The following is an 18,033-nucleotide window of genomic DNA, read 5'->3' as shown; positions in this document are numbered from 1 at the left end:
CGAGCATTGCCTCAGATATTTATAACATATATATGCATATATATATATATATATATATATATATATATATATATATATATATATAAATCGATATATATCGATATATATGGTGTATAGCTGTGCATTAAAGTACAGTTAGGCGGACAGGCAGCTAGCTTGTTGGCTGCAATTGATTGATGCCAATTGATGGCCCGTCAGAGTTTACAATTCGACTAACGAGCGGCACGGCCAGAAGACGTTATAAATTTAACAATAAACACTGCCAACAACAAGTACAACAACAACAACAGCAAAACCACAAAACAACACGAAAAGAGAGTTGCAAATAAATTTGTTGAATTTGTGCATAAAATGAAGCCACAAAAAAGCAGCGGAACAACTGCAACAGCAGCAACAACAACAGCTGCAAAATAAACAGGCAGAAGAAGAGAGTGCAAAAAGTGCATAAATAAACGTTTAAATAAAGCCAAACGGCAATTTCGACACCCTGTGCAAAACAGTTACTTTTTAATCGCCGCGCGTTGTCCTCGACCGCAAAAAAAAAATAAAGTTGGAAGTTCAATTTGCCAGCGCGTCTGAATTTAAGGCTGAATGTGCCACAGCGCAGCTTCATGCCACATAAACTATAAGAAAAGCAGCAACGCGCCGCCCGCCCCGCCAACCGCACTCTGGCCCCGCAGCACTGCCAGCCAAATTAAAATGTTCTTTCAACTACGAACTTTCGACAATAAATTGAATTGAACAACAAAAGCAGCCACAAGAACCAGAGTCAGGGCCAGCATTGGGCATAGGGGCTGGGTGAAGGGTGCAAGGGGAGGCTCTTTTTGCTGCCTTTGGGTGTCGTCTCTCTTGGCCAAATCGCAAAGTTTTTTGTATGTGTGTGTGTGTGTGTGTGTGTGTGTGGAGTGTCAGTTGCAGGCGCTGGGCTCTGGTCAAAGACATTTGTCATGTCATTTGTGTGTCGGCGCAGGAAACGACATGCGTGCTAATGTGCGAGCGAGACGCGCGGAACTTGAAGCAGGAGGGGGGGTGGCAATAACCCAAACCAACAGACAAAAAAAAATGAGGATGAGTTTACCGATATCAAAAGATCAGAGGCGAAGCGGGTGCAGTGCGGCCGCCTCAGCCAGAGCGAAAGCACAAAAGGTGAAGCAATGCGAGCAGGCGTGAGTGTATGCCAGGAGGAGCTGCAGCCAGGACCAGGGTCATGGCGACTGCGGGCAGGGGCTGTCAAGGCTTACACTCAACAGAAAGAAAATTATGAATATTTTGCTTAAAATAAATTAAAGCTTATTTGCTTTAGAAATCGCTTAGGCTTAGGACAAGAGTCTAAATTAAAATACTTTACTGAAGTCTTCTAAATAATCCTAAATACATAACCCAAACAGAATACTCAATCAATGTAATCTTCTTCTTAAATTAGGAACAATTAAAACACATTTTAAGTAAGCAAATTCTGGCTAAAAAGATTTTGTGCTAAATTTAAGCAATTTTTTCATAATTATTCTCAAAACTCTAGAACAATTGTGCGCTTTGCTTTAAAATTAAGATAATTCAGACTTATAACAATATATTTCGCAAGGAAAATTGTTTGAAATTTTGATAATAAAATGCATCAAGCTAGAACTTAGTAGGCAGTTTTTCTCTGAGTGTAGGGACAGCCCAGCTATAGCTGCAGTTACAGCTACAGCTTTAGCTTAAGCTTCAGCTTTTGCTGGTGTCACAAGTTCGCACTGCGGCCATACACGCATTTTTTCTGCGGTTATTGAGGTCGCAGAATATGTGGGGGACTCCGAGTTGAATGTGGAGTTGAGAGTTGCGAGTTGGACTCGGCTGCGTTATCGCTTCACAAATTAACAATCAGCGGCAATAAATGTTTGCGTTTGTTTATGGCGAACCATTGAGTTCAGCAACTGGCCCACAGGCAGTGCGGTGTGAACTTGCACGCCGCACTTCTTTTCCTTTTTTTATTGTTTCTTTATTTTTTTTTTTGGTTGTAGGAAGTGCGAGAGTACGTATGAGTCCGTGCCTTATCTGGCGGATTCGGCGCTTCGCCGTCTTTTTGTGTTTAACAAATTCAATTAAGCATTTTAATATCTCTCTGTACCAAAGTAGGTGTTACCACTGGGTGTTGCGGCAAAGCGACACTGAAATATTAACTTGATTTAATTTATGAATTCCAACGGACAATCGAACTCGACTCCGCCACGCAATATTTCTTCAATATCAAGCGCTTTTGTGCCCAACAATAAGAATTGTGCTTTTAATTAATGCGATAAGCGAAACTTTCCCGAGCGGAAATAGAAAGCTGCGCAGAAAGTTGTTCATAGAAATGCTTCAAAAGTATCGATGCTATCGAAAATCGAACTGGATTGTGGAACATTTAATTGTATTGTAATTAAAGTCGAACTAGCAGTAATTGGTTTACAATATAAAACGTAGAATACTACAACGATAACTATATCTATCAAACAAACTAGCTGAATCGATAATAGCATCAAGAGTATCGGGCTAATAATAGCGATGATACTTTGATTTGAATGCAACTAGTATCGATAAATGTACCTAATTATCTGCTACAAAACTTATATACACAATTTCGATTACTTTTTTCATCGCTAACTTAGTATTTTTCTCGATGATACTTTTATTTGTATGAATACTGCACTGTTCTTTTATCAGAAGTATCGCTGGCAATAAAAGTTCTCTCAGTAGAAATATTAATGGGATTATCGAGCAATTTTGCTCATATCAACAATTTCAATCGATAAAAGATACCTCAACTCTATCAATTCTATCGACTATCGATAAATGTTAAAGTCTGCCCTTATCGATTGCTTTAAAGTGTTCATTTGAAGTGCTTCATAGGTGGTCACCTTTCTGGCTGACTTTGGCCTGCTGGGCTGTCTAGCAGTTCCTTGGGTTGTGTGTTTCCCTCTCCCAAGGGCAAAGAAGGCCAAAACTCGAGCGACGAGCCGCAAGTATCGAGTTGCGTAGCGAGAGCTGGAAAGCCTGTGGAGGCCCGGCGCGGCTTACTTTTGTTTCGTTTTGCAAATTGCAACTGCAATTACTCGAATTTGGCTGCACAGTTATTTTCTGTTGGGGGGAGATTCTTTCAACGCGAGTTTTTGTTTTTGATTTTTCGATATTTTTTTGTGCTGTGTTTGCGTGTTGGTCCCTTTGTGATTTGTGCTTTGGCTTTCAATCAGCAATTTTGCTTTGTTATGGCCCTTAATCAATAACTGTGTTGTGGTGTGCAAAGCCCCTCTCTCTCTTTCTGTCTCTGACTGTGCCTTCCTCCCCCTTAGCCCGCCAGCTACAGCCGTGCGCTGATGTCGTGGCAGCTCATCAACAACTTACAATGTTGCAGCTTTATTGCCACCGGACGACGACGACGATGGCGACGGCGGCTGCTGCTGCTGCGGCAGAAACAAAGTATTATTATGTTTTCCTGCTGCCTCTTCCATTTTTTGGTTTTTTTTTTTTTGGGCCAAGTTTTTAATTTTTACGTTTTTTCTTTTTTTGTATGCATTTGCAGCATGCAGCATGCAGCGCGCATCGCGCATCGATAAAAGCCGCTTTGGCATTCCAATTGTTTTTGAGGATTCTTCTTTTTTTTTGTTGGCCAGCACGCGCTTGATTTATGGCCAAGTAGCTCATTGGTAGCAGCTATTGGCCATAAACACTCAAATCAGCTAATCACTGTGATTTTTCAGCTCTGTGGCCAAGTTTTGCATAAGTCACCTAATAATCAGCATAATTCATTATTTATATTTACGCGTTCAGTCAACAACCGAATACCCCAAGATCGTTAGATCCTTGTCTTTTCAAATATGTATGTGTACTTCTTTTTTTGTTATCTGTCTATCGTATCTTCCATCATCGTCAGCGTCGTCAAATCGACAAAGTGCCAACAACGGACAAGAGACAACAAACAACAAGCTGCGAACAAAGCCTGCCAATGACTGTTTAAAATTCAAGCAACGCACACAGGTGATATGACTAGAATGACAGAATAACAGTTACCCTGTAGTTGGTTCATTACATTGGTTTATTGTTGTTGCTAGATAATGATATAAACAAAAATGTTGCTTTAAGCCTGTTAATAGTATCGACAATATCGATAGTTCATATGAATGGCGATAGTTGTGCAGCTTTTTGTATTGTTAAGAGGCTGTTGATATTTTTAATATACAATTGTTTAGATAGTTAGTCGATAGTTGTAGTAGTAGTAGTAGTAGATGCCAATTGCGATGCTTTTGAGCGTACGATAAGACAAAAGAGATGAGCTTCCGAATACCCTAGCTCTTTAGTGCCTGATAACTCAGGCAAAACTTTCCAACTCAGTTGTCGCGGCTCATCAAATATATATATAACTTAGCTGCCTGCCTCTTATTTTATGCTACCCACTTTCAATACTCCACTGTTTGCAGGGCATAGCTAAACATAAATACTTGTATTTCTTGTATCTATGGTTTTTGCTTTTCACATATCATTTTGGCATTAACTTCTTTTCACACACACATACATTCTCACGAGCTGTGGGCATGTTATAAAAATGATTGACAATTTAATTTCGAAGTCCGCTGCGGCTGTGGGGGATTTATGAAATATTTGGCTTTGATTCGAATATTTTGTTTGTTATTTGTTGGCCCATTGAAAATATGCAAATCCGTACACATGTTAACAGTCTTTGTTTTTTTTTTTTGTCTGCTTCGTTTTTTTGGGAGAATAATAATTTGTTAGAGTCTATTGATGGGCCCACAATGGTCCGGCAAATCACAAACATCTCTTGAGCGCAGCAACCCACACGCTGCGGAATTTAGCCGAAAATTGTGGCGACTGCTGGTCAGATGTCGATTTGGAGAGCTGCTGCATGCCGGACCAAGGCGGAAGCAGCAGCAGCCGCAGCAGAAGCAATCGCTAAGCGAATCAGTTAAGGCAAAAGAAAAAATCAGTTAAAAAGGGTGCCACGAGAAGAGAGACTTGAGACCAGGACGACAAATAAGCTGGCGTAGATGAGAAACTCAGCGAAAGACAGAGACAGACAGAGAAAGAGAGATAGAGAGAAAGGGAGAGGAAGATGCAAAGGGCGCGCTGCGGCAACTGTAGCAAGATGCACGTATGCAGATTGCCGGCCATGGCTATGAAACTAAGACTGTGTCTGGCTTAGACACAGGCACCGGCTGCAGGCTGCAGGGATTTTTTGTTTGGTTTTGGGGTTCAAGCTGAGCCGCTGCATGTGGGATTTGGCCAAAAGCGGCTGCGGCTGTGGCTGGAGCTGCTGCTGCCAGTTGCCTGTTGTCTGTTGACTGCTTTTTATTTGTCGCTGAAATCTTGTTTGCTTAAAAGTAAAAATAATTAACTAATTAAAATTGTGAACTCGCTTGTTGCTGCTGCTGCTGCTGTCCGCATGCGGCGCTATGCCAAATACACAACAGCAACAACAACAACAACAACAGCCTAGCAGACATTAGGGCCAAATAAGCTGCCAACTTGCTGTGTGTGCTTTTTTTTTTGGTTTTTATTTTGCTGTGGTAAATACTTCGAATGCGACCCGACAACGATATGCAAAAGCTATCAACGCTGCATCTTGCCAGGCAGCCAGCGAGCAAGTTTGTGTCCTCAGTCTTTCGTATTTCGTCTGTAGGTACTTGTTGCTGCTGCTGCCGCTGCTGCTGCTGCTTTTTGTGTGTGGCTCGCTGGTTCGTTGCCTTGTGGTTTTGGCTTGTAAGCTGTTGATATGCTCATTTAGAATCGCACGTTTTTCAGCAGAAATTGTTAAGAACACACAGCAGCAGCAGCAGCAGCTGAAGTGTAGACGAAGCCAGAACGAGCTGCTGCGTTGATTGCTACTCCAATATGCAAATGCCTCTGCTGCCACACACACACACACTCAAACACACATATATACACACGCACTTGACCTCCAACACCAATTGGCCAACTAGCCGTGGCCAAGAGGTACCCAAAGCAGCCCATCAATCAACGCACTTTCAGTTTTTTTCTTACGTTCAGCTAATGGCGGCTAAGCGCGTTTTGAGCCGCCCCACAAAACTATAAAAAAGAGCAAGTGTGCTCTAGTCGGCAGTGCACGACTATCAGATACCCCGTTCTGCGTATGTGCAAACTTTCAAATATATATTTCTTAATGTTTTTGGGTTCGATTTGTTTTTATAGACTCGTGCTACATCCATTCTGATGCGGAATATTAATGCTTTAAGGTTTCAAATACCAAAGACCAAATGGCTATTTATCGATATTACGATAATGGAACGAGATATGGGGAAAATAATAAGGTCAGTAATAATATGATATATTTCAACTTTTAAATCTCTAGCTGTTAAAGTTGTTGGGTTCGATTTGTTTTTAAAGACGGACGGTCGGACAGCCAGGCTACCTCGACTCGGCTGATCAAGCCTGTTCAACAATATATATATTCCGTCTGTTACACACATTGGTAAAATGGGTATAATGCCTTTCTGCCCATTTTCAATGGATTCAGGGTATTAAAGAAAAAAGGAGCATAAAGTGCTAAGCGGAACGCGGCTGTATTGATTTTTGGAGCAGGCTGCAGGGGGCGAACGCTTGAGCAGCTAATGGACAGCGAGACGAGTTAATTGTTTGAGCTGTGCACACTTGACAACGCAGCCAGAAACAGCTCCAGCTCCAGCCACGACTTCAGATTCAGCTTCAAAAGAAGCTATTTTGGCCAACATAACTGAAACTGACGGCCAAAGTCGGGCCAAAAGGTACGGGCAGAAGGAGCTGGAGTGCATATTTTGTGCTGCCTGCTGCCAGGGCCTGTCTTTCTTTCTTGCCCAGAGAGTGGAGGAGAGAAAGAGAAAGAGAGAGAGAGAGGAAGAGAGAGAGAGAGAGAGGACGAGCGAGCGAGTGAGTGGCGGCGGCTATGCAAATGCAGTAGCCAATGCCCTCGGGTTGTTGTGATGTGCGCAAGCGAGCGAACGGGCGCGCGCGCGCGCTTCTGCTCCACAGTTTGCAGTCCTAACAGCACTTCGCGATATGTATATATATATGTGTGTGTGTGTGTTGGTGTATGTGTGTGTGCGCTTTAATTGCACGTTTAAAGGCAGGCTACAGAAGCGGCATTTACTAAATATGGCCAGAGCCAAGCCAGAAGTTGCAGCAGCAGCAACAGAGCTCAATGCTCTGGCCCAAAAGCGCCGCCTGCCTGCCTTGCCACAATGTTGCACGCGTGTCTGGAACGGGGTTTTGGGCCAGAGTACGCGGCTGTTGTCGCGTTTGGGCCGCAAATTGATGCGCATTTGATGTGTGATGACGACGTGCACAACCAGACAGACACACACACACACACATACAGACACATGCGCGTTGCAAGTCGAAGAGGATGACGCAGTTTTCGGTCAGTGGCAATGCAAAATGTGCAACATCAACTGTGGCACAGCCGCTCCTTTTGGCCGCCTCGGCTGCCTTGGCTATCAGTTAAGGTTTATTGATGTTTTGATTGTGATCAGCGCTTGTGGCTATTGTGGCGGTTGCCCGGGCAGCGCTTGTGGGTTGTTGGTGTTTGTTATGGCTGCCTCTTCATGTAGCTGTCGTTATTATTATTGCTGCTGCTGTTGTTGTTGTTGTTGTTCTTGTTCCTCTTATTGTTGTTGTTGTTGTTTTCCGCCTGCTTTTTGCATAGCAGGAAACGCTCGGGCAACTGGCGATTATCTGGCGATTTTTAACTTTGCAAAATTGTGTCAAAAATTATGTTGGGCTTATCGCTGCCCCCTCCCTCTCTCTCTTCCTTTCTCTCTCTCTCTCTATGCCTGCGGGGCGGGCGGGACGTGGCATGGTTCAACAAGAAAACACAACTTAATTAATTTATTAAGCGTTTTAAATATCAGCGCCAGTTGGTAGCACAAATGGTAGCTGCAGCCACTGCATATATTAGGCACCCCGCAAACACAAATACAAACAAGGCGAGACAAACATACACACATACACACATGTGCACACACACACGCACACATACGCTAAGTTGTAGCGCGTTGTTTGCTATGATACAAAAGACAAGTACTACAAAAATATCGAGCCCAAAAACCGGCTCGGCCGCTGCGCCTGCGCCATGATTTTCCAACCATTTTGTCTCACACACAGACATACAGAGAGAACGAGAGAGAGAGAGAGAGAGAGAGGGAGAGCTAGAGAACACGCTGAATTTCTGAATGACAAACGCTGAATGCGCCGTTTGCCAGCAACAGAAACAACGTGCAGCAAGTGAGGTGAATTCAAGACATGCTCTCTCTCTCACTCTCTCTTAGTCTCTCGCCCTGTGTCTCTGCGCTACGCTCTGCTGTGGCATTTATGGAATGTGAGCGCACAAAAATGCGTTAAAGGTGTTTATAAAATTAAAATTGTGCAAAACAAGTTGCGGACGCAGTGCAAAAGAGAGCGGACAAGAGAGAGAGAGCGAGAGAGAGAGAGCGTGAACTACAGAGAGAAGCTCGCTCAGAGAGAGTGCGAAAGAGAGAGAGGGGCAGGCTGAGTCCATGTTTAGAAAAAAGTGAATTGATGCAAGAGACAAAGAAAAATTGGTGCAAAGCCAACGCATGTGCAGCAAGTGGAGCCACAGGGGCGGCGGCAGCTGTGCGGGGGGCTGCCAAAGGGGCGCGGCAAACCTGCCACTTGCACCCTCGGCGCAAACCAGTTCAATGGCATTAGAAGAGAAGCGGCCACATAACTTGCCAAATGGGCAGGCCGCAGTTCGCAGCTAGAGCCCAACTAATGCTGCCCGCCCCCGACCCCTCCCCTGCGCCCAGCAGCGGGCACTTTTGTAATTGTGGGAGCCTCCAAAATGAGATTTACGTAGATTAGCCAAACAATGCGAAATTACAACAACAACAACAATAACAACAACAGCAGCAACGGCAACAAATGCAACTAATTTCAGCGCCGGCTGCTGCAGCAACAACTTTGGCTGCCAATCTGTTCCGCGTGCTGTCCGGTGGGAGAGGGGTGCGGGGAGAGGGGTGTAGGGGGTGCCAGCCAATTGCCAGTCAACTAGCTGCAACATGTAATTGCATGTAATTTAGTGTGTAACTGCAGCAACAACAGCAACAACAAATCCGAAATGACAACACGCTGAACAAATTATGTTGTCTTAGAAATCAACTGACTGCTGCGAGGGCGGCTGCGGGGGTGGCCGCGGGGCGATTGGGGGGGTGACGGCGGCGGCGGCAAGCGGAGGACCAGAACGTAGAGGACGCTTCACAGTTGGCGCTCCAATTCGTATTGTGCTCAGCTTGGACTCAACTCTCGCTGGCAATTTGCATAATGAGTTTTTAATTTTTTCTTTTTTTTTTCATTTCAATATTAATGCTGGCGTAGCTGGGGCAAGTTTGTTGCCTAAGTCTTTCGTCTTGCGGCCCGAATTAAAGTGTAATTTGGTCAGCCATTAGATGGCTACCAGGCCAAGTAATAGTCCATCTCGAGGTCGCAGTCGGACTTGGAATTGGAGTTGGAGTTAGGCGGCATTTGATCGCCTCTAATTAAATAGCATTTCCGCTCCCGCTCGAAAATGATACACTCGCTGGCGAAATAGGTGTGGCCTAGATGGGAACGGCAACGGACGGACGCGCTCCGTCTGCCTGTACATCTGTCTGTCTGACTGTCTGTCTGTCTGTGTGGAGGGCGAAACTGAGTCGGCCAACATTTCAGAGCTTGTAGGGCACCGAATTTGGAACAAGTACGTGGCCTTTGCCATCAATTTGTGCCATTTCATTTGGTTTAACAATTTGCATTATGAGCAAGTAACTGCCACAAGAACTGGCCGAGAGTTTCGAGCTCCCAACTCTTAATAATAAAAATACAACAAATTTAAAATTACAGCTTAAAAAACCATCAAAATTGTGGACTTTGCTATTTACATGCGAGTTCATTCAATCTATTTCGATTATAGAACTGATTGGAAATTGAGCCTGGGAGCTTGAACCGCAGACTTCAGTTTCCTTATACTAAGGGAAAAGATTCCAACTTCTCTAAGAGTCAACACAAATTTTAGCTCATAATGCATTGATATCTATTATGAATATATAAAATATACATTTGTGGCTGGGGGCTCGAGCCATCTTATGGATTTCTTGGCTTTCTTTTTGCATATTTCTTTAAACTTAGCTAAAAAAAAAAATAATTAGTATTAGATTGCATGGCTTCTCCTTTAAAGATGTACAGCTACTGAATAGTTAGGTAAAGGGTTCGAACCCTCGATAAATGTTGTTTTAAATACAAAGGAAGTAAAAATAGTTGACATTTCTTTGAGCCTTATGCTGCGAATTTGAATACCAGTTTTGGGCACAAGTATTCTGATATCTTTGCCAGTGTTTGGGCTGAATTATAAACATTAATGACAAGCGATATGAAATACTAATTATAATAGCAGAACTTTCCCTGGGAAACTCTCAGGGTGCTGAAAATGTTGTGCTCTGTTAACCTTCGCAGCGCTGCTCTGGCATATTTCTTTGCACTTTGCTCTGGAGAAACCCGCCTGTTCTGCGTTGTGGAAGGAACGAAATTAAAGTCAGCTTCGTCTGCGGCTGATGAAGCTGCAATTATCCTCGATGATGATGGCGAATTCCATTCGCAGCTGCGCTGCCGGTCTGCCTGGCTGCCTGCCTGCCTGCCCGCCAATCGATGGAACGCAGCGAGTCGCCACGCCCCGCTCCGCTCCGCTCCGCTGACCGCGCCTTGCGCCCACGTGCAGTGCCAAAAGTCGAGCAAACAATGACGAGCAGCTGGCAAGTATTTGTTGTTCTCACTCGACCGGGCAGCGCAGTTATTTGGCTTGGGGTTTTGGGGTCCAGAAAACTGGGCACCGTTGTCCGGTTTGTTTTAGTCAAATATTTGGCTTTTTGTTTCAGAATTGTTCGGTTTATTGTTTGTCTGTTTGTTGGCTTTGGCGCTGGCCTGTTTGAATGTTCTCCAACTCGCTCGTATTAAATATATTACGAACTTTTTTCTCTTTTTGGGTTTTTTAATTTTCTTCTGGTTTGCGCCATAAAAAATGTTTAGTTCGTCTTCGTTTTTGTCTCTCGGGCCCTTTGGAACAGCTTGTTGCCCTTTTTACTTGTTCTGTTTTTTTGTTTTTTTGAATTTGTTTTTATTATACTCCAAATTCCGATTTGCGTTTTTTTTGTTTTTTGTTTTTGAAGTAGCTTCGACTTTTTATTGTGTTCACAACCACAGATTGGCTTCAATATGAAAAAGAAGTAACCCGAGCACCGAATTTAGTTTTTGTTTTCGATTTTTTTTTCCTCTCTTGGCCGCCGCTTTTATGATTATGAAACCTCGCGCTCTACGATCCAGCGATATGGCTATCTCTTTCCCAAAACTGTAGATGTGTATCGCAGACTGAATTTTTATTTATTTTTTTTTTTTTGGTATTATTTTGTATTTTTTCTTCATTTTTGCGTGAACCAATTATGCGTTTTGTGTTTCGTATTTTGTATTTCTTTCTGTGTCTGTGGTTTATATTTTGCTTGAAGGGTTCAGCGAGGGTGGGTTGGGGGAGGCGGCAACACCGAGACGCAACTGATTTTCTTTCATTGTAATTAAGGAAACGTGACTTTTTTCAGATTTCATCGAAAATTTTGTTGTTGCCAGCACAGAATTGGCGTTGTTATTTCAAATTGTTGTTGTTTTGGCCCGTCGCAGCCTTTAATTTCGTTCAACTCTCGCATTTGCTGTTTCTCTTTCTTTGCAGCGATACGATTTGATTTGATTTGATTTGATTGGCGGAAATGTCTACGAGAGCGCCCTGTAATTGTTTATAAGTAGCTAAATTCGCGATTTTTTACTAACTAAGACCAGGAATCAAAAAAATATGAATTCAGCTAACAAGTTGAACTTAAATACACTTACGAAGCGCTTTGCAACACTGAAAACTGTTGACGAAAAGACACTTGAGCCAGTAATATTGTTAAAAAGAGTATGTAATTGTGGTGAAGAGATTTACAAACCAAAAGGGTCGCCTAGGAAATACCATTTAGAGGCGCTGCACAACATTGAAAACTCAAAAGAAACATGAAAAATTCTGATTTTTTATTTGGCATTTCCATTTATACAAAGATTTTGTACGTTTTTTTTGTTAACTGACCCAATTTAAGATATTACACTTAATGGGATTCCTGATAATACATAAAATTGGAGACAAATTCTCAAGCTTACACAAACAAAGCGCTTTACAACACTAAAAATGTTGTACAAAAACGGTAATCAATGTTTTTTTTTTGATATGTTACTCGTATTTATAAATTGTTTTTGTTGTTGCGTTGAGTTGAAACTCGTGTTATTAAATTGCTGAGAAGTTTTTTTTTCGGAATCTAAGCAACATTTTAGTTGTTTTTTTTTTTCATTTCATGGGCTTTTTTCTGCTATTTGCGGCTGGCGCACAGCGAGAGACAAGAGACAAGAGAGGTCACATTTGATAGTCCGAACAAAATCTTGTCGACGTCGTGTATGTATATGTGTGTGTGTGTGTGTGTGTGTGTGAAAGAAAAAAAATGGGTGATAGAAAGACAAGAGTTTGAGGCGGGAACGGAGATGGAGACGGCGATGGAGCTGGAGACGGAGACTGAGAGCCGACCAACAACAGCGAACAAAATGCCTTCGTTAAGCGCTAGAAACGGTTTTAGGCCCCGGTTTCATGCTGTTGTTGTTCTTGTTGTTGTTGTTGCAGTTGTTTCTTTTTGGTTGCCCATTTGTATTGTGAGCGGGGAAAAATGTTATAAAAATGTAATTACCCGATGATGAATGGATTAACTACAAAAGAGTGAGAAGCCTGCATTGCTTCGGGTGCGGATGGCAACGGGGTAACGCCAAGGGGGTTGCGGGGACCCGAACAAGCTGGAAACGATTTGGAATTCGACTGCCTAAAACAGTTAACAAGGAGGAAATGCCAACAGGTGAACACCGAAACGGATATACACTAGTTGTCAAGTGAGCAAAATCGTAAAAAATGACTATCGAGAATATTTTTAATCGATATTACAAATGTCATTAGTATTGATTTGGGCTTATCGTTTCTCGATCATATCGTTATGCTCCGAGATTTCGATTGCAATTATCGATAAAAAAAAACGTTAAAGCGCATCAGTAGCTGATCATATATCAAGAAATCTTATTGTCTTAACAATTCTCAATTAAAGAAATCTATCGATATTAAAAATGTTCAATGGTATTGAGCTATTATCATCTTGTAGGATTACTGACCACACAACATCAATATTTGGACATTGTATATAAGAAATATTGATCGATTTCGATTGCAAAGGTTATCGTTTATCGAATGAATTCATTTGGGCTAGTTTGGTAGATCTGTCAGTCTTCAAATTCATCACACTTCCTCGCCCATCTGCAGTTTTTTAGCGTGAGTTTTGTTTAAGTACTACAAACTTGGTCAAAAAGCGCATAGACCTCTAGCCTGAGATAAGGGTATGCGCATAACAAGCTGTGCACAAATGTGTCTACGAGGCAAAAGGCAAACGGCATGCGGCAAGTAGCCGAAACGACAGCCGCCGCAATTCCCTACGGATGTCGATGTCTGAGTGATCGGTCAGAAAGTTTTACTCGGACTGACTCTGGGCCTGAGTCTGAGGGTAATTGATGCATGAGATTAGGTTGGGTTTCAAGTACGTAGAAAATCCATAAGTGACGCTTGTTGTGTGATTCGAGTCACTAGGCGAGGCGAGCCAAAAATAAAAAAAAAAACAAAGTAAACAAAATGGGTCAAACAAAAGCTGGTAGATAGGCAAATAGATGGATGGATATCCAGATACAGACATCTGGTACCCTTGGTAGATGGGGAAGTGACTCACCTTGAGTATACACCTGCCCACAGGTTCGTTCTCGGCGACGGACACATTGTAGAAGCTCTGATCGAAGATCGGTTCGTTATCGTTGACATCGTGTATGGTGACCAGCACCGTGGCCGTGGAGCTGAGCGGCGGCTGGCCGCCATCCCGTGCGATGACCGTCAGCTGTGGCACCGGCTCCGTCTCGCAATCGATGTGCGAACGGGTGGTAATCAGCCCGGTCTGCGCATCAATCTGAAACCATTGAGCATGCGTGTCGGGCGTGTCCGCCAGGGCGTAGCTCAAGGCCGCATTGTTGCCCTCGTCCCGATCGCGGGCCAGCACCTGCAGCACCGAGGTGCCCGGATCGGCCACCTCCATGACATTCGCATGGTACACATCCTGCTCGAACTCGGGCGCATTGTCGTTGATGTCAGTGACGCGCAGGAAGATCGACTTGGTGGCATGCAACGGCGGTGTGCCCTTGTCCGTGGCCACCACGCTCAACGTGTAATTGGAGGTCGCCTCACGGTCCAGCGGAAGATTGACTATGACCAAGTAGATGCTATTGTCGCGCGTGGTCAGTGCGAAGTGACCATCGCCGCCTTTCAGCGAGACATTCACGTTGGCGTACTCCGTCTTGGAGTCGGGGTCGTGCACGGAAATGCGTGCGACAAACTCGCCCGGCTGTGCCGATTCCGAGATTTTTGGCGAGGCATCCTCGCTGAGGAATATAACATTTATTGTGGGCTGATTGTCATTGACATCCGTCACGCGTATGGACACAAATGCAGTCGTCTCGAGCGGCTGTTCGCCGTGATCTTTGGCCACGACGACCAGCTCGTGCAGCTCCTTGGTCTCAAAATCCAGCGGCTTGTTGATGTACACAGCGCCCGTGCGCGCATCAATGCGAAACATTTGCTCCTTGTCGCTCTGCCTGCGATTGATCGCATACTCCACGAGTCCATTCTCATCCGCATCCGTATCGGAGGCATACACCTGCAGCACACTGGTGCCCACGGTCGCGTTCTCCGGCACGGTGGCGAAATACCGACTCTGATTGAAAATGGGCTGATTGTCATTCACATCCTGTATTGTTATGTTGACCGTCATGAGTCCACGCAGCGGCGGCGTACCACCATCCAGAGCTTCTATCAGCAGGCTATACGCGGGCGTTGTTTCCCTGTCCAAGAATCCGCTGATCTGCAGATCGAGGTAGAGCACGCCGTCACGTTCCCGATGCGAGGACAGGCGAAAGGCGTCGTTCACATTGCCGGACACAATATTATACCTTTGCGTGTTGTACGGCTCCAGGTCCAAATCTCGCGCTGGGAGCAACGTGCGCTTCACCTCGCGCGGCGTATTCTCCGGGAACTCGATGTGCATGGCGGGCTGTGGAAACGTGGGCGCATTGTCGTTCTCATCCCGCACGATGACCACAACACGCACATTTAGGCCGCTCATGGGTATGGCCACCAGGCCATAGGAGGCACGGGTCTCCCTGTCCAGCCGTACCTTGGTGCGTATTTCGCCTGAGATGTGATCAATGGCCAGATCCGTTTCGACGCCGGGATTGGCGACTATGATGTAGGGCGGACCGCTGTCAATGCTGTCAAAGTCACCGATATAGCCAATCTGATGGCCAATGGGCACGCCCTCAAAGACCTCCAGACGACGTTCGTGCTGCTGCTTGTCCCCCGCGTTGCCCGCTGCACTGCAGCCGAACAGTTGGCTGCAGGAGACTAGGAGCAGCCAGAGCAGCGTCCAGCTCATGTTGTTGTTGCTGTTGTTGGCGGGTAAAATTGACCTTGAGCTTTGCCGGTTGCGTCGCCGGCATCTGTGAAACATTGTGTAATCTTTCTGAGGCGTTCTGGGCGTGGCACGCCGGCTTGTGTTTGCTATGCTGCTTCTGCAGATCTTGTTGTTGTTGTTGTTGGAGTTCACAGAACTCGCACTCGAGCTGGAGCTCGAACTCGTATGCATCTCGTTGGGTTTTTTGGGGCTTTCAGTCGCTTTCGCTGTTTCAGTTTGTCTGCGTTTGGGTATTCTTCGTCTTGTTGCTGCTGCGTGCTAAGAACCCAACAACACGCTAATCGCATATCACCGACTGCGTATGCCCTACGCTACGTCCAGCAGCAGGCGCCATTTTGGGCTGCAAATGGAAGGAGAAAAAATATTGAAAATTAGAAAAAGGTTTAATTGGTTTTAATTGATAAATATCAATTTTATTTCACATAAGCTATATATTCTTGATCAGTACAAATACGAGTTGTGATAGCCTTGTTCTTCTGTTTGTTTTTATGCAAACTAGTCTCTATGTTTTACAGCTCTCTTCATAAAATTAAGCACAGTTCCTTCTTTAGTGTGCAGGACGTATATACATGGTAACTGGCTGAAACAGACTACTTTATCATGTCTGTTATTCCAATTTTACGCTTATCCATGAGGATATTTAATCTTCAGCTCTCAATCCACCCGTATTCTTTCTTGTTGCATTTCAATTAGAGAAAAACTAAATTTTCTGCTTCTACTACACACACACCATAATTAATACAGAAAAGTGAGGAATATTTACTTCGCCAAGCTTCGAGCTAGGTTCAACACATGAATAAGTGTCAACACATGGCATTGATTCACCAAGCGATCCTTCGACAAACTGTGATTAAGTACTGGCACCGGGCTTATTTTTCTTTTTGAAAAGCAGGGACAAATGGGCGACTATAAACGCAGAGCATAAACGTGACCAACTAATCCCTGCCCACGCTGCAACGACTTGGTGGAAAGTTGGTGGGTCTTCGCGTTAGATGTCTTCCTCTTAGGCCCGTGATAGATGGCAACTAATAGACTGATAACTGCACTAACGCGCTTAGCAGACTGATGAAGCTCATCACGTTGATGGTTCTGAGAGCGGCTTACGCATTGTCCAAGCATCCGCAGCACAATTTGAAATTCAAACGAGGCAAATGCCCATATACCGGGGGTGGGTTAAGAAAAAAGACGGGATACACACATAAACTAAACGAGCTGAAGACAAAAGAAGCTCCGGCTGGCAGCAACAAAAAACAACTACCTGCGCATCCAAAAGGTTCAAAGGCTAAAAGGGTCTGAGACCACGTCCGAGTCCGAGTCCGAGTCGGCAATTCTGCTGGGGCCTATGCTGGTCTGAAATATTGATGTTCTAAAACTGTTGGTAACACACACATACACGCACACACACTCGCACATTTAGAATTCGAACAAATAAAATACACAACTGAAGTTTTTATTGTATTGAAATTGGATTGGAGCGCATGGGATCAGCCAAAGAACAGAAGAAAGATTTTGTGTATGTGTGTGTGAGAGAGAGAGGGCGAGTCTTAACTGCGGCTCGGCTGGCCAGCGAATTCGTGGTCAACAATTTAGTTAACAAGACCATGACTAACACTTTTCATATTCGGCACATTCGAGTGGCCCCGAAAATAAAAAAAAACAACAAACAACGCTGTGCGGCGGCTGCTGCAATTTTATAGATTTTTCTCGCGCGATAAGCAAAAAATACAACAAAAAAATAGAAGAAAAATGAAAGAAGTAAAAATACTTTAGACGGGCGTGCTGCACTAGCAAACACCCTACACACAAGTTGGTTATTGACAGAAATAAAAAAAACTTAAACAAAGCAAAACCGAATAGGAAAATGCCTGATATCAGACTGCGGGGCATAATATATATTTGAAATAAGCATTTCAACAGGGATTTAGAGTACCTTAAACTAATTTCAACAATCACAATTTTTAGTCAAGCTGCTAGCATGCTAAATGTTAAAATCCCAGCTCTAAATGTGGCTGGGATCGAAAATTATGGCCACATAAACAGAACAAGAAAGAGCTGTAAATGTGTGCTGATGTCTCTTTATAAGTACAGTATCACAGCCTCGTCAGAATCCTCTTACCACAGTTATATTTTCTTTATAGATTTGACTATTTCGAATCATAATTGAAGTACCAAAACTATACAAAGTAACAAAAATATAAATCAAACAGGAAAATCGACAAAGTCGCTAGTTAATTGAATGAAAATTGGTTGAAATTAATAACAAAATTTTAATTTATCGCCATAAAATCATAAAATGAATTTTGAATACTTTAGTGGCTGTTTTTTTCTATTCTTAAATCTACCTTTAATAGCATTCAAAACACCCCTCTCAAAAATGTTCTTCTAAAATCCAGGGTATAATTAT

The 18,033-nt window shown here is 43.8% G+C and overlaps 1 protein-coding gene across 1 annotated transcript in view; it reads right to left on the bottom strand.

The window, feature by feature from the left end:
• Positions 1–15,665, bottom strand: part of LOC115765861 (protein dachsous) — an 84,889-nt gene extending 69,224 nt beyond the window's left edge. The window contains exon 1 of the mRNA XM_030709591.1: positions 13,842–15,665. Coding sequence (XP_030565451.1) covers positions 13,842–15,665 — 1,824 coding nt within the window. The remainder of the gene's footprint in view (positions 1–13,841) is intronic.
• Between the last annotated feature and the right edge of the window lie 2,368 nt (positions 15,666–18,033).

Source organism: Drosophila novamexicana, unplaced genomic scaffold, assembly GCF_003285875.2.
Source record: "Drosophila novamexicana strain 15010-1031.04,08,12 unplaced genomic scaffold, DnovRS2.1 tig00001059-arrow-arrow-pilon, whole genome shotgun sequence".
NCBI classification, from domain to species: domain Eukaryota; kingdom Metazoa; phylum Arthropoda; class Insecta; order Diptera; family Drosophilidae; genus Drosophila; species Drosophila novamexicana.
Note: the sequence above shows the minus strand (reverse complement) of the source record. Positions and strands in the feature narration are given on the sequence as shown.